Source organism: Drosophila nasuta, chromosome 2L (assembly GCF_023558535.2).
Source record: "Drosophila nasuta strain 15112-1781.00 chromosome 2L, ASM2355853v1, whole genome shotgun sequence".
NCBI classification, from domain to species: Eukaryota; Metazoa; Arthropoda; class Insecta; order Diptera; family Drosophilidae; genus Drosophila; species Drosophila nasuta.
Window position 1 is genome coordinate 18,510,399 of NC_083455.1, and position 18,177 is coordinate 18,528,575.

Consider the following 18,177-nt stretch of genomic DNA (forward strand, 5'->3'; position numbering starts at 1 on the left):
GGAAAACATCGCTTGTCAAATTTCCGTTTGTCTCTTTAATTAATAAAACCAACATAAATTGTCGCGTAATGACTTTTCAATAACCGTTACGGAAGTGTTGAGAAATGCTCGTTAAAAAAAACATTTAAACCGTTTTGTTTTTTTTGCTTGTGCCTTTGATCAATATATAATAAATGTTTTGTAGCACTATTTAATCTATTAAAGCTTAGATAAAGTAATTACAATTTGTTATATGTTGTACTTGTAATAAAGATAAAATTTGTTAAGTACCTTTCGTTTAACAAGTGGTAATATTCACGTTTTAACAAATTATTTAGTTGTTGCTACATTCTTGCTCTATATAAACTCGAATATGTATGTAATATGTATACATAATATGGCATGGCATGATATTGTTGTTGTTTCCGTTATTTTCAATACTTATCGAAAAGCTAAAAAAATGTTTAATAATCTGGCTCTGAAGCCCTAGTTAAGAAAAAGTTAATTGCATTTAGTTTTGTTGTTTTTTTTTAGTATACTAGTGTTAACACTACCTAAGAGTATATATTGCTTGCACTTTACATAGTTTTTTTTGTTTTGTTTGGCAGATACATAGATAATTGTATTGTTTGCTATATAGGCAGATTATGAGTATGAGAAGACTGGACTTATTTAACAGTTTTTAAGAAAGTAATTTCGTGGCATGCAATTTTCGATTTGCTTTTAAAGTAAACGCACACACTTTGCCCACATCCTCGGGGTAAGGCAACAGTTTGATTCTCGTCGATATGAATTCCCCCCGATCAGATCAATTCACTCATCCCCTCAACATATTGTATTGTTGAGCAGCTCATAACAGTTTTGAGCAACTCCAGCTGCCTCCTGACGTGTCTTTAAGAAGTTGCCCACCCAATGTGCGGTTAAATCCAAATACTTGGTCTTCGATCCCGGATTGTAATCGAGGAAACCAGCACGTGGCACCACCTCCTCAATCTGACTGCCGTCGGGCCAATTATTATAGCTGGCAATGCTGATGAAGCCCACATGATTGAGTATTGCTGTACGCCAAGCAACGCCATAATACTATAAATAAAAAAACGAACAATTATTAAATTAAAGTTCTGGTGAATGAGGCAGTTGCTCCACTTACGCGTCCGTTGCTGCGATGTCGTTGTATGTCGCCGTGCCGCGGAAATTTATTACGCTCCGCAAAGCCGGGACCAACTGTCGGCACAAACAGCATCTTGTAGGACAGTGCATACGACTTGAGATATGACCAATTCTTCCAGGTGCTGGCAAAGACGGCTCCATTGCTGGGCAGCTTGCTATAGAAGCCATCGAAGCATAGACGTCGCAGCACATCCGCATGGCTTTTAAGTCTGTGTAAGAAATAAAGTATTTTAATTACAGTTGATATATAGATTGTCAATACTCACCTGATGTGTCCTATGAAGAAAGCATCCAGCACACTCCGCAGTCCACCTGCATCCTCTTTTCCCGGCGGCTTCGACAGCGCTGTGATGTGACACATCTGACGACCCAAACTCTCACTCAGCTTGTAGGCATTGCTGACATAGAGGACAGGCATCAATGCGGCACGAGATTGGCTCCATACGCGATAGAACCCAGGCAACTCCACATATGTGGCTATATCCTGCAGCTGTTGACGCAAATACTCCACGGTTCGATTCCCAGCCACGCTTAGCTCAAAGGTGACGCTCAGATTGTGCTGCGGGGCCAGCTCAATGATTTGATGGAGCAGCGCTGGATCTGTGGGCTTGCTATAGCTCAGGATGAGCACTCCAATGCCACAGCTGCGTATGTTCTCAAAGTGCTGACCCAGAAGCTTGGCACTTGGCTTATACAGCCCTAGTGCTGGGTAGAAGGCGGTGTTTAGAATCTTCACGGGCTTTGGCGTGGTCAACGGCAGTGCCACCTCATTGGGATGCTCGGGTGCTGGCAATGGTGGCTTCTTGGACTTGTACCACGGTACGGGAGCTGTGTAGAAAATGTGCACAGCTGTCGCCAGTGCATCCAACGTTGTGCGTGCCTGTTCCGCTTCAGCGTCGCGTTGCTGTTGTTGCTTCAGCTGCTGCAGGCGATTCTGCATAATGCGTGACTTGATCTTTTGCTCATCGTATTTCTCCGGCACTATGACACCATGTTCACGTTGAGGTTGCAGCAATGCTGCCGCTACATCCCGCGGTTGCTGTTGTTGCTGCTGCTCCGATTGCGGTTGATAGGCACGTGCTATGAAGCGTTCGTCCAGCAAACGCTCCACATTCGAGCCACTCGTCGCCGACGAGGAACCCAGCAAAATGATGCAGGTAATTACGATGAGAGCCACAATGGTCACCAACAACAGTATCTTGACCTTGCGTCGCGTTTTCACATATTTTTTGAGCAGCATTTTGTTTTCGTTAATATTTTTCACATTGTTGTGCCTTCTTATCGTTGCGTCTGCTCTGCTTCAGCTTCTTTGCTACTGTCCACCCCCCAAAACAGAAAAAGGAAACCCCAACCCCGTCCCGGGTTAGTCTACAACATGCCCAGCAATTGCCGGAAACTCGGAATGCTTTGCGCATGTCCCAAAACGGACGTGCAGACTTCCAAAAAAAATAACCCCTTTTTCCTTTACATAACAAAACATCATATTTTGTGGGTTTGTCTTTGTACGTCAACATTATGGGTTTTTGGATTGTATTTTATTTAGTTATAAAGTAGAGTTTATAAAAATGTATGAATGCATTCTTGTCATATGCATATATTTTCAATTCTTAGCGTCCCTCGACTAAAAAAGAAAAACATTCTCGTTAGCTTAGAGTTAATTAAATTTAGCGTAAGAACTTACTGTATGTAGAGAGATCAATTTCTTCGGGCAATTCGCTGATGTTGACATCAAAACGATCCTGCACCTCATTCAGTGTCTTGGCATCGTTCTCATCGGAGACAAAGGTAATGGCCAGGCCTTTGGTACCGAAACGTCCAGCACGTGCCACTCGATGCAGATAGGTATCCGAATCCTCGGGCATGTCGTAGTTGAACACAATATTGACACGCTCAATATCCATGCCGCGACCAAAAAGATTTGTGGCCACCAAAATGCGCTTCTGGAAATCCTTGAATTGCTGATAACGATTCAAACGCTCATCCTGATTCATGCCACGATGAATGCCAATCGCAGGGAAATTCTGCTCAGTCAGCAGTTGTGCAAGTGCCACACAACGTTGCACCGACTTGACAAATATGACAACCTACAAAAAGAGAAAATATCTTAGTATAACAATCATCAAATTAATTCACATCGTGTGCAAGTGTTACTTGATTGAATTCGAGCACATCGAGCAGTTCGAACAGCTTCTTGTTCTTCTCGTTCTCCTTGAGGTTGACATAATGCTGCTGCAGGCCGTGCAACGTTAGTTTGGCTTCATCGTCCACATACACTTCCATGGGCTATTTTAAAAATATTACGAAATTTATGTGATATTTTATAGGAAACATAATTAAAATTGACATGATTGCAAAAGAAATGCAACTTAAGCTAAGGTACGCCTACAAATTCTACATACGGCCACGCTATTTTTTAACCATCATCATCAACTATTCTCGTATCGTATTTAATGTTGTTGTTTGGATGTCATTGTGCGGCGTGCTGCACTGCTGTGTGTGCCCCATTATCGTCAATATGCCCCCAAAGGCTGTGCGGCAAGTAGCAATCGCTCCATGCGGACATCAGACGTTTTTTCGGAGTATCGTTTTGAGTGTGTGTGACTTGAGGTTCAGTTGCTTATCATTGTGTGTTGATTGCGATTCCTTTTTGCATTTTCTTTCTTTGTTATAGCAGGTTGTTTTATATATTGCGAATGTATTTAACACGTTTAACCATTTAGAAAATGGTTTTAAGAGGTTATGTACGAGATTTTGATTTTTTTTTATTCGCATAAAGCGTGTTCTACGTTTGTAGTGTTCGCGTTTAACCATTTAGAAAATGGTTCTGGCAGTGACTGAATGAGGATTTTCATATATTTGTTATGCACGTTAAAGTGCCCAAGCATCGTTTACAATTAACGCGTTTAACCATTTTGGAATATGGTGTTTTGGAATTCAACGAGCAGGAAATCGATATCGTTTAATGAGTAATGGACATTTAAATTGAATTGATTCGCGTTCAACCATTTTGAAGGGAATATAGTGTGATGACAGCTGCTTTTGAAATTGATTACGATTGGCGGCGTGCGACGCGATTTGGTAACAGATTTATTATAGCTAATGGTCGTAAGAGTAGTGGTAGTAGTAGTAGTAGTGCGACGAAGATATTTACATCTTGCATAAACTTTTTGCAAACAGGACGTATCTCTTTGCTCAAAGTAGCCGAGAACATCATAACTTGTTTGCCGTGTGGTGTGCTACGGAAAATCTCCTGCACATCGCGACGCATGTCTGCAAAAAAGAATATAATATATTATTATTTGTGACTTTGAAATCATTGCAATAGATAAGCGTACCCAGTTGCTCCAACATCTTGTCGCATTCGTCCAGAACAAAGTGCTTCAAGTGCTTCAGGTTTAACTTCTTGTTGCGAATCAATGCCAAAATGCGTCCTGGTGTGCCGACAACAATGTGCGGCGTACCGTTCTTCAACGTCTCTTCGTCCTTTTGAATCGCCAGACCGCCAAAGAACACAGCAACCTAAAAGAACCTTAATTAGTAACTAATTCTAAAAACAGAACTGTTTCTATAGCAAACCTACCTTGACTGTTGGCATATATTTGGAGAAGCGCTCGTACTCCTTGCTAATTTGGAATGCCAGCTCGCGAGTGTGGCACATGACCAAGACGTGACAAGTGTTATTATCGGAGGGTTCCAGTTGCTGCAATGTCGCAAGCACAAACACCGCAGTTTTGCCCATACCGGACTTGGCCTGGCATAAAATATCCATGCCAAGAACAGCTTGAGGAATGCACTCATGCTGAACTGTAAATGAAGTATTTCATCATAAATAATTGTGCGTACACAACTGTACACAATTTCACTTACCTTCGGATGGATGCTCGAAACCGCAGTCAACAATTGCACGCAATATTTCCGGTTTCAGCAAAAAGTCACGGAAGCCCGAACTGTGTATGGAGACATAAGTTCCCTTAACGTCTTTCTTTGGTGCCTCTTGCGTCTCAACCGCAGTGGTCTCGTTCTGCTCCTCATCCTCGTAATCGAGAAGATCGTCATTATCGGCCATTTTTTGTTCTTTTGTCTGTGTTTTCTACGCAGATGAAAATTACAATTCTGGGCGAAAAGAAAAATGGCTTTTTGTAAAATTACAGGCGTTTGTATGTGTGTGTGTCATAAATGCCGCGTTTTTATGCGCCAAACCGGCGTATGTTTTCCGCCATCTTGTTTTTCACCACCGTGAATCTTGGATACACTTCGTAATTGCACAACTACACGAAATTGCATTTGCATTTCTTTGTTTTCGTACAAATTGTAGTAGTCTTTCACACTGCTTACCTTTTGCAAGAATTCTTTATTATTGTTTAAAGAAAATTACTGTCGCTTTACAACGATCAGAGAAAAAACGAGCCAACGTTAATGTGACGACGAAATTGCACAGCGTGACCGCAAGTGACTTTACAAAATATGCTGTTTATACGACTTGATTTAAATTATGCTTGATATGGTCACACTAAAATCGTAATTTTTTACGGCCCGTTAAGTAGTCTTTTCGATCTCCAATATTCGATAAGGTTAAAAAAAAGAATACGAAATTGTAAAATAGCGTTGAGGTAAATTAAAATTGCAACCTAAAATTACAACCTATAACTTATGTCCGATAGTTACATTTTGGAAGCTAAATATATATGTAAATTATAAGGTTAGCACAGAGATGTTATATTTTCTTTTTGTATTAACAGGGCTAAGAATTTATTTTAATTACTTACTAGTTTTAAAAATAATCAATCAAACAGCTATGCAAGCGCGTATAGTTTGTAACATGTTGTAACTTAACAAGGTGTAACCATTTTATTATTATTATTTTTTTTTGTATTTTAAGTTACCACCAGACCTGTAACCATTTTACATTTTGTTGTCGTAAAATAGTGCATTTTGTATCAAAACTTGCGGTAACACTGTGCACGCGAAGCATCAGTTTTACTCAAGAGAAAAATTTAACGTCGGCCGCGTTTTTCGTCGGTAATAAAGAATTTTTGGATATAGTGGAGTTTTCGATAAAATATTAGTGCAAACGTAAGTTTTCTAAATAACTACAGCTATAGCTTTTTCGCGAAATATATTGAAAATGTGCAAGTGGCCCTGTTTCCCTCCCAAAAAGAAAAGGTCTCAATGACAAGTCTCCCCCCTGCAGCCTGTAATAAAATGCCGAGATGAAATGGCAAATTGTGAATTAAAATCGCCATATTGTGCAATTGCAAGCGCCAAATTTCAATGCAACTAATGCCATGCATTGCTTATAAAGAGCTGTGTTATGGTATACAGCATAATTTCTATACATTTCGTTGCCGCACCCGCCTATATTTGTTACCCTACGCCTCCCATAAACAAAACGCCGCACAAAAAAGTCACTCGAATTGTTTTTTCATTCGTTCGCTTTAGTACAGTCGCTTGAGTGAAAATCTGTGTGGTAACGTGTTTGTGCTCTGAGAGCGCGAATGAGTGAGTGAGCGAGAGTGCTGCAGAGTAAACTCGTTTCGCTTTCGTTTTGTGTTTGCCTCGCTCTCTTCCGCATGTTTCAAGTTTGAGTAGTTTTTGTTATTTTTTTTGTATTTCATTTCAACATTTCTGTTCTGTTTGGAATTTTATCAGGCCCAAAAGCAAAACGATTGCGCGCAAAAATATCTCGAGCTGAGAGAGCATATTAAAACGTATTAAGGTCAGTTAAAAATGAGTTAAATATTTATTAGCTGACTTGAAATTAATTTATGTATATTTATTTTGTCGTCATAAACAGAAAGCTGCAAAACAAGAAAAATGTCAACTAAATCCCGACGCGCTGGCACCGCGACGCCGCAGCCCGGCAGCACTTCGACCCCGCTGCCACCAACTGCTCCGCCGCAACATCAATCGTCGCAGTCGCAATCTCAACAGGCAAATAGCCCATTGAGCCCCACGCGCCATTCGCGCCTCGTGGAGAAGGTCGAGCTGCAGAATCTGAACGATCGTCTGGCCTGTTACATCGATCGTGTGCGCAACTTGGAGACGGAGAACTCGCGCCTCAGCATCGAGGTGCAGACAACACGTGACACCGTCACCCGTGAGACGACCAACATTAAGAACATTTATGAGACGGAACTGATCGAGGCACGTCGGCTGCTCGACGAAACTTCACGGGAACGCGCCAAACTCGAGATCGATACGAAACGCTTGTGGGAGGAGAACGAAGAGTTGACTGCGCGTCTGGACAAAAAGACCAAGGAATGCAGCGCTGCTGAGGGTGAGTTTTATTACTAACATAAATCATGGCATTCCCAATAAACAACCCTCTTTCCGTCCCTCCAGCTAATGCCCGCATTTATGAGTCGCGCGCCAATGAGCTAAGCAATAAATTCAATCAAGCCAATACGGATCGCAAAAAGGCTGTCGATGAGTTGAACGAGGTGCTCAAGGAGCTGGACCGTTTGCGCAAGCAGCTGGATGATACACGCAAGAATCTCGAGCAAGAGACACTGGCACGCGTTGATCTCGAGAACAACATACAGAGTCTGCGCGAAGAGCTCTCTCTGAAGGATCAAGTGCATGTCCAGGAGATTAACGAATCGCGTCGCATTCGCCAAACCGAATACAGTGAGATTGATGGACGTCTGTCCTCGGAATATGAGGCTAAACTGCAACAATCGTTGCACGAATTGCGCAGTCAATACGAGGAGCAGATGCGCAACAATCGCGATGACATTGAATCGCTGTATGAGGCCAAGATACGTAGTCTGCAGGATGCCGCTTCGCGTACTCACAACTCGACACACAAGTCTATCGAGGAGCTGCGCAATTCACGCATTCGCATCGAGGGCTTGAATGCCAAGATCAACGACTTGGAGTCCACTAATGCTGTGTTGAATGCGCGCATTCGCGAGCTGGAACAGCAGTTGGACAATGATCGCGAACGTCACGGCCATGACATTGCACTGCTCGAGAAGGAGCTGCATCGTTTGCGCGAAGAGATGGCACTGCAGCTGCAAGAATACCAGGATCTGATGGACATTAAAGTCTCACTCGATCTCGAGATTGCTGCCTACGACAAGCTGCTGGTGGGCGAGGAGGCGCGTTTGAATATTACGCCAGCTAACACTGCGACTGTACAGTCGTTCAGCCAATCGTTGCGCAGCTCACGCGCCACACCCTCGCGCCGCACCCCGTCTGGGGCACTGAAGCGTAAGCGCGCCGTTGTCGATGAGTCGGAAGATCGCAGTCTCTCCGACTTCTATATCACTTCCAGTGCCAAGAGCAATGTGGAAATCAAAGAGATCGATCCAGAGGGCAACTACGTTAAGCTGTACAACAAGGGCAACGAGGAGGTTGCCATTGGTGGCTGGCAGCTGCAGCGCTCGCTCAACGAAGGTGGCCCAGCCACCACATACAAGTTCCACCGTTCGGTGAAAATCGAACCAAATGCCACTGTCACCGTTTGGTCCTCGGACTCGAGGGCCACACACGAGCCGCCATCGAACATTGTGATGAAGCAGCAGAAATGGATGGTGGGCGACATCACAAAGACGGTGCTCTTGAATGCCGATGGCGAATCGGTGGCCAACTATGAGCGATTGAAGCGTACGGTCTCCACACATGTGTCCTCCTCGCGTCTCAGTCGTCGACGCAGCATTAGCGCTGTTGATGGCAACGAGCAGCTGTATCATCAACAGGGTGAACCCAATCGGACCGATGAGAAGTGCTCGCTTATGTAAGAGAACGGAGAGAGAAGAGCGCTCTACGATAATAATTAAAAAAACAGCAGCCAGATTAACACATAGAGAACAACAACCGACAGTTAAAAGTATCCAGCGTTAAGGTTAAGCAATCCAATTTTTGTGGCTACCCTAAGCAGAAGACTTAATTTATTTATAGTTTGTCAACCCACCCTGCCATTGGAGGCAGTTTAACGATTTACATGTATTTCAAAATTTCTTTCACGTTTCATTTCTTTTTCCCTTGTTCCGTTTCGTGTTCTTTTCAAAATGACAAATATCAAAAACAAAAAAAATTTATTAACTATTAACGTTACGTGTTTCACATTCAAAATCAAAGATATTCACTTCCAAATTCATACCTGCTAAAACTTATAATAATAAGCTTGTACACTTTATTTGGTATGTTTATAATTATAATGTGTTCCTTCATACACTCTACGATTATACAACCACATAGAATTTACAAAAAAAAAAAAACTACATTTTCCGTTCTTTTTACTTTGTCCGTTCAAAATGCTTTGGAAATGCTGAAAAAGAAAACGCAGCATTTTCGATGCATTTGTGTGACCCCAATTATATCAACCAACAAATAAAAAAACAAAAGAGAAAATACATTTATATATATAGAAATATAGTTTTGTAAGCAGAATTAAACATACGACGAGAGCTCATGTTAAACTAAACAATAAAATACAACTTAAACTACACAAAAACACCCACATGTAAGCTCCTTAACCATACCGCGTATGTATAATAAAATTAAGTCTATATTTTGTACCAAGCAGAGAATATAAAAATACAATTCTATATAACAACAACTATATCAGCAGCAAACAATTTGGAAAAAAGAAAAAGATTTCCTCAAAGCACGCGCATAAATGTTTTTAGAGGAGAAGCCTGCAATATATTTTTAAAACGATTCATATTCTTAGGACAAATCTCCGTTCTCTTCTCCGACGTTGGCTGGTGCTCGTTAGAATTTTTTTTTTTATATTTGGACAACATTTTTCAGGGCGCTGAACCGGTTTTTCCCTGTAACCCAACTAGAAAGCAACTCAACAAGAGCAACGATACAAAGTGTTTTATTGCGTGGGTGTGGTCATGTCCAGAACTAAACTAAACTATAAACAAAATATGAAATTAAATTTTATAATTAAGAATGTAATTGCTAAATAAATAATAAAAACAACATGTTTCATAAAATTGGGTAGTGTATTTATTAAAAGTATTCCGATATTGTGCTTTACGTGCTTACGTGTTTGTTCTCTCTCACTCTTCTATGTTGAGTTATTTTTGGACTTTATTTATTCTGTGAGTCCGTGCGTGTGTGTGTATGTGCTTGTGACTTTTGAATTCCGCTCAATTATGCTCTTGACCGGTTGTAAACAGTCTGGCAACGCCGCAGCGGCATAATTCACTCAAACAGGCCACTCACTGTGTGATTGACTCAAACGGATAGCGGCAAGTTCATTCAACCAGTTGTCGCGCTGCATGTGTTGTTTTTTTTGTGTTTTAATCAACTGTGTGGTTCTGTTGTGGTTGCAGCTAAACTGTCACTTTAACTGATAATGTAGGTTTAATCGTTGTATTGGCAAATATGCGCGCGATAACGTTAAAGTATATCAAGGTTACAATTGTACACAAGCGTTAACTAGTATGCTTGGCATTGGCTGCAGCTCTGCTTATTATTACTCTCTTTATCGCAACAAAGAGCGCGACAAGAGCTAATCGCGTTTTGTGCATACATATAGTATAGTGTATATAAATTGGCAGCCAAATTAAAGCGTCATCCACAGCTCGTCGTCTCGCCAGTCTCGAACTCAACGCGAACGCTCCAAGTTGACCGCTAGCAATTTTTTTTGCTCTCCAGCTGCGCGATATTCACTGCCTTTTGTTGTTGTAGTTGTTGCTGCGGCTGCAGTCTGTTCGTTAAGTATTGTCAAGCGCTTCGTTAACATTGCTAAGGTGAGTAACTTGACGACCGTCAAGCGTCCTCCTTCAAGTACGAAGCTGCGAACTGTAGAGAGCGAAAGTGATGTAGCTGTCAGCTATGTACAGTGCACATTCGACATGAGGGTCAATTGAAACTAATTAACGAAAAGTGAAAAAGTAAATTCATGTTTTATTAATTCCAACTTGGAACTAAATTCAAACTTAAATTATTAATAGTCAATATACATATTAAATCACAATTTCAATGATGAATTAGTACTTGTCGTACATAATTATTAGCTTATTGATTAACCATATCGAGCGTGCACTGTTAATGTACTGAACTTTTATCAATGGATTGCCACCCATTGTGTTGTGTTTACGAGCCAGCTAGAAATATAAACACTATTCTGCTTGATCTAATCAGACCTTATCTACAATCTTTTTCAGTACTGTAATACATTTAAATTCCAAATTTCAATATGCGTTTAATCATTTTGGAGACGAGCGATTCGGTTGGCAAGTGGGCTGCCAAGTATGTGGCCAAGCGCATTAATGACTTCAATCCGGGACCGAATAAGTGAGCTCATTTCATTCCACTTCAGATATGGCTTATCTACAATAATTGTAATTACTTTCGTTTGGCAGATACTTTGTGCTGGGCTTGCCCACGGGCAGCACACCATTGGGCATGTACAGGGAACTGATTGAGTTCCACAAGCAGGGAAAGGTATCCTTCCAATATGTCAAAACCTTCAACATGGACGAATATGTGGGTAAGTAGTTTAACCTTTTCTCCCTTTTAAATTTGAAACTAATCATCAAGTTTATTTGCAGGACTTCCGCGCGATCATCACGAGAGCTATCACTACTTCATGTGGCACAACTTCTTCAAGCACATCGACATTGAGCCCGCAAATGTTCATATCTTGGATGGCAATGCACCCGATTTAGTCGCCGAGTGCAATAAATTCGAGGAACAGATCAAGGAAGCCGGCGGCGTCGAGTTGTTCATTGGTGGCATTGGACCCGATGGTCACATAGCATTCAATGAGCCTGGTTCATCGCTGGTCTCTCGCACACGTGTCAAAACTCTGGCCCAGGATACACTCGAGGCGAATGCGCGCTTCTTTGACAACGATATGAGCAAAGTGCCCAAGCAGGCGCTTACTGTGGGCGTTGGCACTGTGATGGACTCGAATGAGGTGATGATTCTGATCACTGGCGCCCACAAAGCCTTCGCTCTGTACAAAGCCATCGAGGAGGGCGTCAATCATATGTGGACAGTTAGTGCATTCCAACAGCATGCGAATACACTGATGATCTGTGATGAGGATGCCACGCTGGAGCTGCGTGTCAAGACGGTTAAATACTTCAAGGTAGCTACGCGGGCTTAGTTGATTGTTCAGGCTTATGAGACCTACGGTTTAGGGTTAAGATTTAGCTTGTAGAGGTGCTGGATTAGTTGGCTGTATTACTAACCTATTAGATGGTAGCGCGGTACACTTACAACATGGTTTATATGGTTTGGTGTTAAGGATTGCAGACCATCTGGCTAATTCTTGAATAATAATTTCGCAGGGCATTCTAAGAGATACAAACGAAGGCGACTCTCAGGAAGGTTACACGAACTTCAAATGTAATGTATAACCAAAGATGGTTGTGTCCCCTATTCTAGATAGTTTAATGTTTAAGAGAGTTATAGCTTAATTATATTCATAGTCAGAAATCAATATTTCAATGTAAGAATGTTTATGTTCTGACGGCGTTATAGAATTATGTATATACAAGCATATAAAACTGTAATGCAACTTTAATCTATTTGAGTTCATTTTCAGATGGTTAAAGCAAATGAAACTTAAGAAATTCAAGAAAATTCAAGAACTGCAATCAAGACTAATTGTATCACTTATCGATTTGACCATCCTAAAAGTAAAAGAACTGTTTTTGTTAAATCAAAAAAGAGCAATTAAGTATATTTTTTTGTTATTATTTTTATTTGTTATTACTTGTAGTGTATAAAAAAATGAAAATTGTGACTAAATACTAAAATATGCTTAAAACTAGATTGTTATGAAAATCTGCTTATCAGACTGTTAAGTTGATTAACAGCAGGAAGCAAATATTGAGAGCACTCGTAGCTTATATTAAGTGAAATGATTTGTATCAGAGTTAGTTTACTCATTCGTCAAGTGATTCTTATACTATGTAATGTTAACCACATTTTGTAGACTATTTATTCGATGTTAATAATTTTGTTTCGTTTGCAGAGCCTTATGGATGTTCATGCCAAGCTAATTGAACAGCAAAAGACGTAGCGCAAGGATGTGATGTGTGCTCTCAAGCAGGACGGATGATGGCTGTATGATGATATACTTATCTTACTTTAGGAAACACTGTGCATTGTATATGTTTTGTTAATGTGTGTGTATAAAGAGAAAGAAACTTCCTCCTTCTTAATAACAGCCATTCTCGAGTATTTGTTTCTCCGCATAGGCAAGCTCCTCGGGATTCTGAATGAGATGGAACAGTTGCTTGGCATAGATTACCGAGCGCACTGACTCCTCCAGAATGTAAGCTGTTTTCTCCGCTGCCAGACGCGCCTTCTCCTTGGCAAATATTTCCTTGGCACGCTCCGTTAGTGTTTGCATCACAGTGGGATTCACATTGAAGATGCGTTCGGCGGCCACGATGATGCCCTCGCAGACTGAAGGTGTGTTGATCATCTCCTGTGTAACGTTCTCACGCACCAGCTGCTGCAGCACATTGCGTCGCACTCCGGTGAGGTAGCTGCGCTTCACACGGTGACGTCCAATGTGATGGCGCAGATTCCTAAAGTTGGAGACGGTGGTGGTGCCCCAGTAGACGCTGCGATTGACTTTGCTGCGCAGTACTTTGCGTTCACGCTGCGATTCTCTGAACAATTGGCGCTTCACATGCTTCATTGCTCTGCCCTCGACAGTGAGACGCTCGGGACGCAGGCAATAGTCCACTTGTTGCCACAGTCTTTGGCGATCGGTCATCGGGAAGGTGGGCAGCCAATTGAGATGATGTGCCATGCCATTGATCACATACAGTTGGCGAATGCACTCGTTGAGGAAACTGCGCTTTGTCGGGCTCTTGTAGTCTGGTGGATTGCTGACGATGTAGTGATCGTGTTTGTAGACCACATAGTAACCATGAATGCCGTCGATGTGACCCGGGAATGGGGGAAATGTCATCAATTGCTGCTCCTGCAGCTGCTGGTCCGTGTAATGTACTGGCGAGTTGAAGATGAAGATCTGATTCTGAGCATCGATGGGAGACTTCACCACTGAAACTTGCTCCATTGAGTTGTCCATGATGATTTTAATGGATTTGATTGTGTTGAAAGTGTTGGTGATGTATTATAACAAAGTGTTGCTGACAAAGTCAAGATGGCACAGTTGTAACGCTCAAGATTCAGATGTAACTGATAATTTGAACAAATTAGTGTTGCTGACGAAGTCAAGATGACACAGTTGTAACGATGTTGTAACTCTGAAGATTCAGAAGCGACTGATAATTCGAAGGACATCGCAGTGAGTTTAAATACAGTTTGCGGTACGTGGATTAGCCTACAATCATTACCTGATAATTTGCATCAACAAATCCGAGCGCGCATGAGCCTGTCGTAACCTGCAAGGATAGGTAAGGCCATGCTCACTTCTACCCAAGCAGGTCAATAAAAGGGTCGCTAGAAATCAGTGTTCGGATGTGCGTTCGTTCGGTCGGTCGCTCGGTTTTCCAAGTAGGCCTTTTCCCTGGACTACATAAGTAGCAGGCAGGTAAATCGAGGGAACTTATTTTATGGCAAAACTTTACACCAAAAATTTGACAACGCATTTTCGCGAATGCCTTCCAAGGATCGTGACGTTAATCCACGGAGAGCAGATGTTAGAGTCGATGCCTGATTTATACCTGTTGACATATAAGATGGAGTGCAAATGAGTTGCAGCTGTCAGATCTCACTGAACTATTAAAGCATACACACGCATACTACGAGAGTAAACATAGAATCGAGCATTATGGGAGTCTCTGAAAGTAAAATGTCGCCTGAAAAGCCTTTGGCTGTTGTCAATCCAATGCCAGTAATTGATCTAACAGATGGCGACGATGCCAACGAGACGCAGAATCAGGAAGAACCCAAGACAAATGTATCGCTTCAACTCTTTCACTATCGCCAGCAAATGGGACTTAAGCAGCAGTCGGCTATTAAATGGGCCTCATCCAAATTGCTGCTCACCGAGGAGCTGCTCAAGCAGCAAAAGCAACCGCAACAGAATGTGACACTATCGCTGGATGACTTTGATTCGGATACCGAATGGGCTGAGCAACAATTGGCCCTGCTTACAGATGACGATGATGATGATGATAATACCGAGAATCGAGCTCCGTTGGCTGCACCATTGAATAGTGAACTGAATAATCTGATGAACTATCGGGTCAAGCTACGCAATACCATATTGCATTTGGCCCAAGAGAAGCTGCGGAAACGTGAAAAGACAAAGGTTAAGCGTTTGAAACGCCGTACGCTCATCTCCTCCAAGAAGCCCAGCAACAAAGACAAGTATCGGGATTAGTTATAGCCTACTTATATATATAATGTAAATGTAGTTAAGATATAGTTTTAGTTTTAATATTAGTCTATGTATTTGTTTTTGTTTCTCAACGCAATTAAACTGTCCTCTTGACACTGATTACACAAAAAATATATTGCCATCGCATTTGTCATTTGACCAACTTCCAAACACAGAAAGTTCAATGTGCCCCGTGTCGTTGTCCCTGGGCAACCGCTTAACCCCTATTGCATAATTAATGTCCCCAATTGGTAAATGTAATTGCGGATTTCCACTGCATCCCGACTTCGTTTGGTGTTGCGAGCCGTCAAGGACCAATGTCCTTTGCACACTCACACACACACACATACCGATTGACTGACATTTCTGGCTCCGCATGCTGGTGATGTTTTTTTATTTCTTTGAGGGTTAAAAATACTACTCGAAATACTTGGGACTGTGAATTGGGTGAAGGTGCTTGGCACATAAAGTTTTGAATTTTGCTGAGTAAAATGTGTTCCTTGTTAAAAGTTCTAAATACTTTCTCTTATTACAAATACTGTTCTTATTATAGAAAATTAGTCCAACTTTTTGAAGCTTTTTTTGTGTTTTATAATGTTCTAGTTCCCAATTCGCAAAAATTTCACTTGTACTTTTTATTGCATCAAACGACACACTCATTTTTTTAGTGTTAAAAAATAATTGGCAAGACCATATTTTCTTTTAAAAATATTACAGGTCAGTGCTTAATTTATTTCTATTTGAAGTTTTATAACACACACTTAACTTTTTATTTTTTTTTTACTTTTTACTTTAATAAACTTGTAATTTTGTTGTGTATTGGAGTGAAAGTCTTCATCAAAACATTTTTCGCTTTATGTTTGTCTTTTTAAAATATAGGTGATATTAAATAATAATTATAAATAATCTCTCGAATTGAACATCCACAGACGATCGTTCTTTTGTCATTACTTTAATATTCGAATTTTTAATTTTAATTTAGATTTTTAATCTTTTAGAAGTATTTCCTATGTTGAACCTACTTTAATGTTAGAGTTTTTCAAAAAGATTTTTATTCTACTAAAAATTATTGTTTTATTTTTGTATCGCCAAATGTATAACTTACATAAAATACATAAATATTTCACAGCAATATCTTAGTCACTTCTTCTGTTCTTTTACTTAATTTACAGGGAATCTCAGCTTTAAATATATATATTCCAGTTTTCAACATCATAATTTATAGCTGCAACTTTCCGCAATGCAATAGACCAGATTAGTCATACAAGAAATCGCATAAATAAATTGGCTTTAAAGAAAACTTGGAAATGAAAAGTCAGCAAAGATGCGTTTAAATTTTAAGGGTAGCTTTATAACACAATGTGGAGGCATCTAGATCTTAGAGCAAATTCTAAAACATGTAAGTAGTAAATTTCATAAAAATATTTAATTAAAGCATAAATACTTGTGGCTTCCGGCTGCACGGCAATTAAGAGGCGGCGCATTCGTATTTGTGGTCCAAGCCAGTTCAAGTAAGTAGCAATGCTCCCATGCTCCATCCAACAACCACTTGTCAGCGTGGAATGCGCCACATCTCTGCCACGCAGCTTGTTGTTGTTGATGGCTGCTTGGACGTTACGGAGAAGGCAGGCATTGTTTTTGGCTGACACTCATAATGCCAACAACTGAGGAAGGAGTGTGGAGTGGAGAGGAGTGTGCCATTGTGGATTGCTGTGTTGTACATGTCACCATTTCATTTGCTGTTGCTGTTGCTTCGAGGAATTCAAAATTACCAAGGGGGATGCAATAGAAGGAGGAATAGGAAATGGTATTGGGAGGCAAACGACCCGCTTGAGAGCTTGTTATGCAAGTTGAAAGGGAATTTGTGTCAGGCTGCACTCGCCTGGCGTCTGCTTCTGCTTCTGTCTGCGTATGCGGTGAGAGTGCGTGAGCGGATCGTGATGAGGAGCAGCTGCTGTGTGCTGTGAGAGCACAATTCTAATTATTTTATTAAAAGCATTTCATTTACAAAATATTTAATGCACGCCATAATTGCAGCGACGTTTTTCTAATTGCTTGCAAACACGTTTCTGGGACAAGTTCAAAGGATGCCATCGAGGTGGTCCTCCAGCTGCTCACAATTTAGCCCCTCGAGGGATTTTAACGGCAATTTGCATAGATTAGTGCTTAGAAAGTACCTAAAGAGGTATCAGTGACATAAACGTTTACTTACCTAAATCGTGAATCCAAATTTTATGGATTTGGAAAACATAATTTTATTTAATCTTTGACTGAAGTAACATCTGTCGCCAATTTACACTTTTATATACCTACTAGGTAGCTTTAAAAAAAAAAACCCAATAGTAATCCCATTTTTATGATGAGTTCTTTACCTGTTGGCGCGCTTCCTTACTTAGCTTAGTTTATCCTGCCAAATTCAAAACCTTCGCTAAATTTTACGGTTTATGGGTTTTCTTAGCTTACCTGTCAGATGTCCTCCATTTTGTTTCGGATTTTCGTGTAAGGAAATTTTGTAAAACTACTGCAGATTGTATAAACAATTCTTTTATTTCTTGAATCTATTTCTCTAAATGCAAATGTCTATTATGTACAATTTCATAAAAATATCACCTATAAAAAAATGTGTACCTTATTTTCTATGCGTACGAAATTCGTACTACGAATCGCTTACCACAATACCCATATTGTAAAATGTTCTTAAGATACTTTACAAAGCTTTCATAGAAACAGTGAAAATAAGAAAATTAACTAAT

The 18,177-nt window shown here is 40.7% G+C and overlaps 6 protein-coding genes across 7 annotated transcripts; 3 read left to right on the forward strand and 3 right to left on the reverse strand.

The window, feature by feature from the left end:
• Nucleotides 1-70: 70 nt before the first annotated feature.
• LOC132790256 (glycoprotein endo-alpha-1,2-mannosidase) lies at nt 71-2,579 on the reverse strand. The gene is made up of 3 exons (XM_060798741.1): nt 1,416-2,579; nt 1,130-1,358; nt 71-1,062 (listed from the first exon to the last, which is right to left on the reverse strand). Exons 1-3 carry the CDS (start codon nt 2,387-2,389, stop codon nt 805-807), a joined length of 1,461 nt encoding a protein of 486 aa, XP_060654724.1. The 5' UTR covers nt 2,390-2,579; the 3' UTR covers nt 71-804.
• An 88-nt stretch (nt 2,580-2,667) lies between these two features.
• LOC132790274 (ATP-dependent RNA helicase WM6) lies at nt 2,668-5,620 on the reverse strand. The gene is made up of 8 exons (XM_060798763.1): nt 5,485-5,620; nt 5,017-5,262; nt 4,730-4,953; nt 4,485-4,668; nt 4,301-4,419; nt 3,301-3,432; nt 2,831-3,233; nt 2,668-2,770 (listed from the first exon to the last, which is right to left on the reverse strand). Exons 2-8 carry the CDS (start codon nt 5,213-5,215, stop codon nt 2,757-2,759), a joined length of 1,275 nt encoding a protein of 424 aa, XP_060654746.1. The 5' UTR covers nt 5,216-5,262; nt 5,485-5,620; the 3' UTR covers nt 2,668-2,756.
• Nucleotides 5,621-6,082: 462 nt separating this feature from the next.
• Nucleotides 6,083-10,097, forward strand: LOC132790241 (lamin Dm0). The gene is made up of 4 exons (XM_060798717.1): nt 6,083-6,222; nt 6,799-6,865; nt 6,944-7,426; nt 7,492-10,097. The coding sequence occupies exons 3-4, from the start codon at nt 6,964-6,966 to the stop codon at nt 8,889-8,891; spliced, it is 1,863 nt and encodes a 620-aa protein (XP_060654700.1). The 5' UTR covers nt 6,083-6,222; nt 6,799-6,865; nt 6,944-6,963; the 3' UTR covers nt 8,892-10,097.
• A 584-nt stretch (nt 10,098-10,681) lies between these two features.
• On the forward strand, nt 10,682-13,291 carry LOC132790296 (glucosamine-6-phosphate isomerase). 2 transcript variants are annotated; one of them, XM_060798786.1, is made up of 6 exons: nt 10,682-10,859; nt 11,277-11,406; nt 11,475-11,602; nt 11,664-12,205; nt 12,408-12,465; nt 13,097-13,291. In XM_060798786.1, coding segments are annotated over exons 2-6 (828 nt in total). In that variant the 5' UTR covers nt 10,682-10,859; nt 11,277-11,308; the 3' UTR covers nt 13,099-13,291. The 2 variants fall into 2 exon arrangements, with proteins under 2 accessions (XP_060654769.1, XP_060654776.1); XM_060798793.1 differs by lacking the exon at nt 12,408-12,465 and having other exon boundaries at nt 10,684-10,859.
• Nucleotides 13,283-14,167, reverse strand: LOC132786954 (uncharacterized). The gene has a single exon (XM_060793746.1). The coding sequence runs from the start codon at nt 14,165-14,167 to the stop codon at nt 13,283-13,285; it is 885 nt and encodes a 294-aa protein (XP_060649729.1).
• LOC132790341 (uncharacterized) lies at nt 13,928-16,674 on the forward strand. The gene is made up of 2 exons (XM_060798839.1): nt 13,928-16,141; nt 16,597-16,674. The coding sequence occupies exon 1, from the start codon at nt 14,873-14,875 to the stop codon at nt 15,425-15,427; it is 555 nt and encodes a 184-aa protein (XP_060654822.1). The 5' UTR covers nt 13,928-14,872; the 3' UTR covers nt 15,428-16,141; nt 16,597-16,674.
• Nucleotides 16,675-18,177: the final 1,503 nt, after the last annotated feature.

What these genes read in the sequence shown, in the direction of transcription:
- LOC132790256 (XM_060798741.1), bottom strand. Translation starts at nt 2,389, where the DNA reads ATGCTGCTCAAAAAATATGTGAAAACGCGACGCAAGGTCAAGATACTG. An exon ending in TTCTTCATAGGACACATCAG is followed by an intron (nt 1,359 to 1,415) that starts GTGAGTATTGAC and finishes TTTCTTACACAG; the next exon opens with ACTTAAAAGCCATGCGGATG. An exon ending in GACATCGCAGCAACGGACGC is followed by an intron (nt 1,063 to 1,129) that starts GTAAGTGGAGCA and finishes TTTTATTTATAG; the next exon opens with TATTATGGCGTTGCTTGGCG.
- LOC132790274 (XM_060798763.1), bottom strand. Translation starts at nt 5,215, where the DNA reads ATGGCCGATAATGACGATCTTCTCGATTACGAGGATGAGGAGCAGAAC. An exon ending in TTTCGAGCATCCATCCGAAG is followed by an intron (nt 4,954 to 5,016) that starts GTAAGTGAAATT and finishes CTTCATTTACAG; the next exon opens with TTCAGCATGAGTGCATTCCT. An exon ending in GCAAAAAGTTTATGCAAGAT is followed by an intron (nt 3,433 to 4,300) that starts GTAAATATCTTC and finishes TTTTTAAAATAG; the next exon opens with CCCATGGAAGTGTATGTGGA.
- LOC132790241 (XM_060798717.1), top strand. Translation starts at nt 6,964, where the DNA reads ATGTCAACTAAATCCCGACGCGCTGGCACCGCGACGCCGCAGCCCGGC. An exon ending in GGAATGCAGCGCTGCTGAGG is followed by an intron (nt 7,427 to 7,491) that starts GTGAGTTTTATT and finishes CCGTCCCTCCAG; the next exon opens with CTAATGCCCGCATTTATGAG.
- LOC132790296 (XM_060798786.1), top strand. Translation starts at nt 11,309, where the DNA reads ATGCGTTTAATCATTTTGGAGACGAGCGATTCGGTTGGCAAGTGGGCT. An exon ending in CAACATGGACGAATATGTGG is followed by an intron (nt 11,603 to 11,663) that starts GTAAGTAGTTTA and finishes GTTTATTTGCAG; the next exon opens with GACTTCCGCGCGATCATCAC. An exon ending in AGACGGTTAAATACTTCAAG is followed by an intron (nt 12,206 to 12,407) that starts GTAGCTACGCGG and finishes ATAATTTCGCAG; the next exon opens with GGCATTCTAAGAGATACAAA.
- LOC132786954 (XM_060793746.1), bottom strand. Translation starts at nt 14,167, where the DNA reads ATGGACAACTCAATGGAGCAAGTTTCAGTGGTGAAGTCTCCCATCGAT.
- LOC132790341 (XM_060798839.1), top strand. Translation starts at nt 14,873, where the DNA reads ATGGGAGTCTCTGAAAGTAAAATGTCGCCTGAAAAGCCTTTGGCTGTT.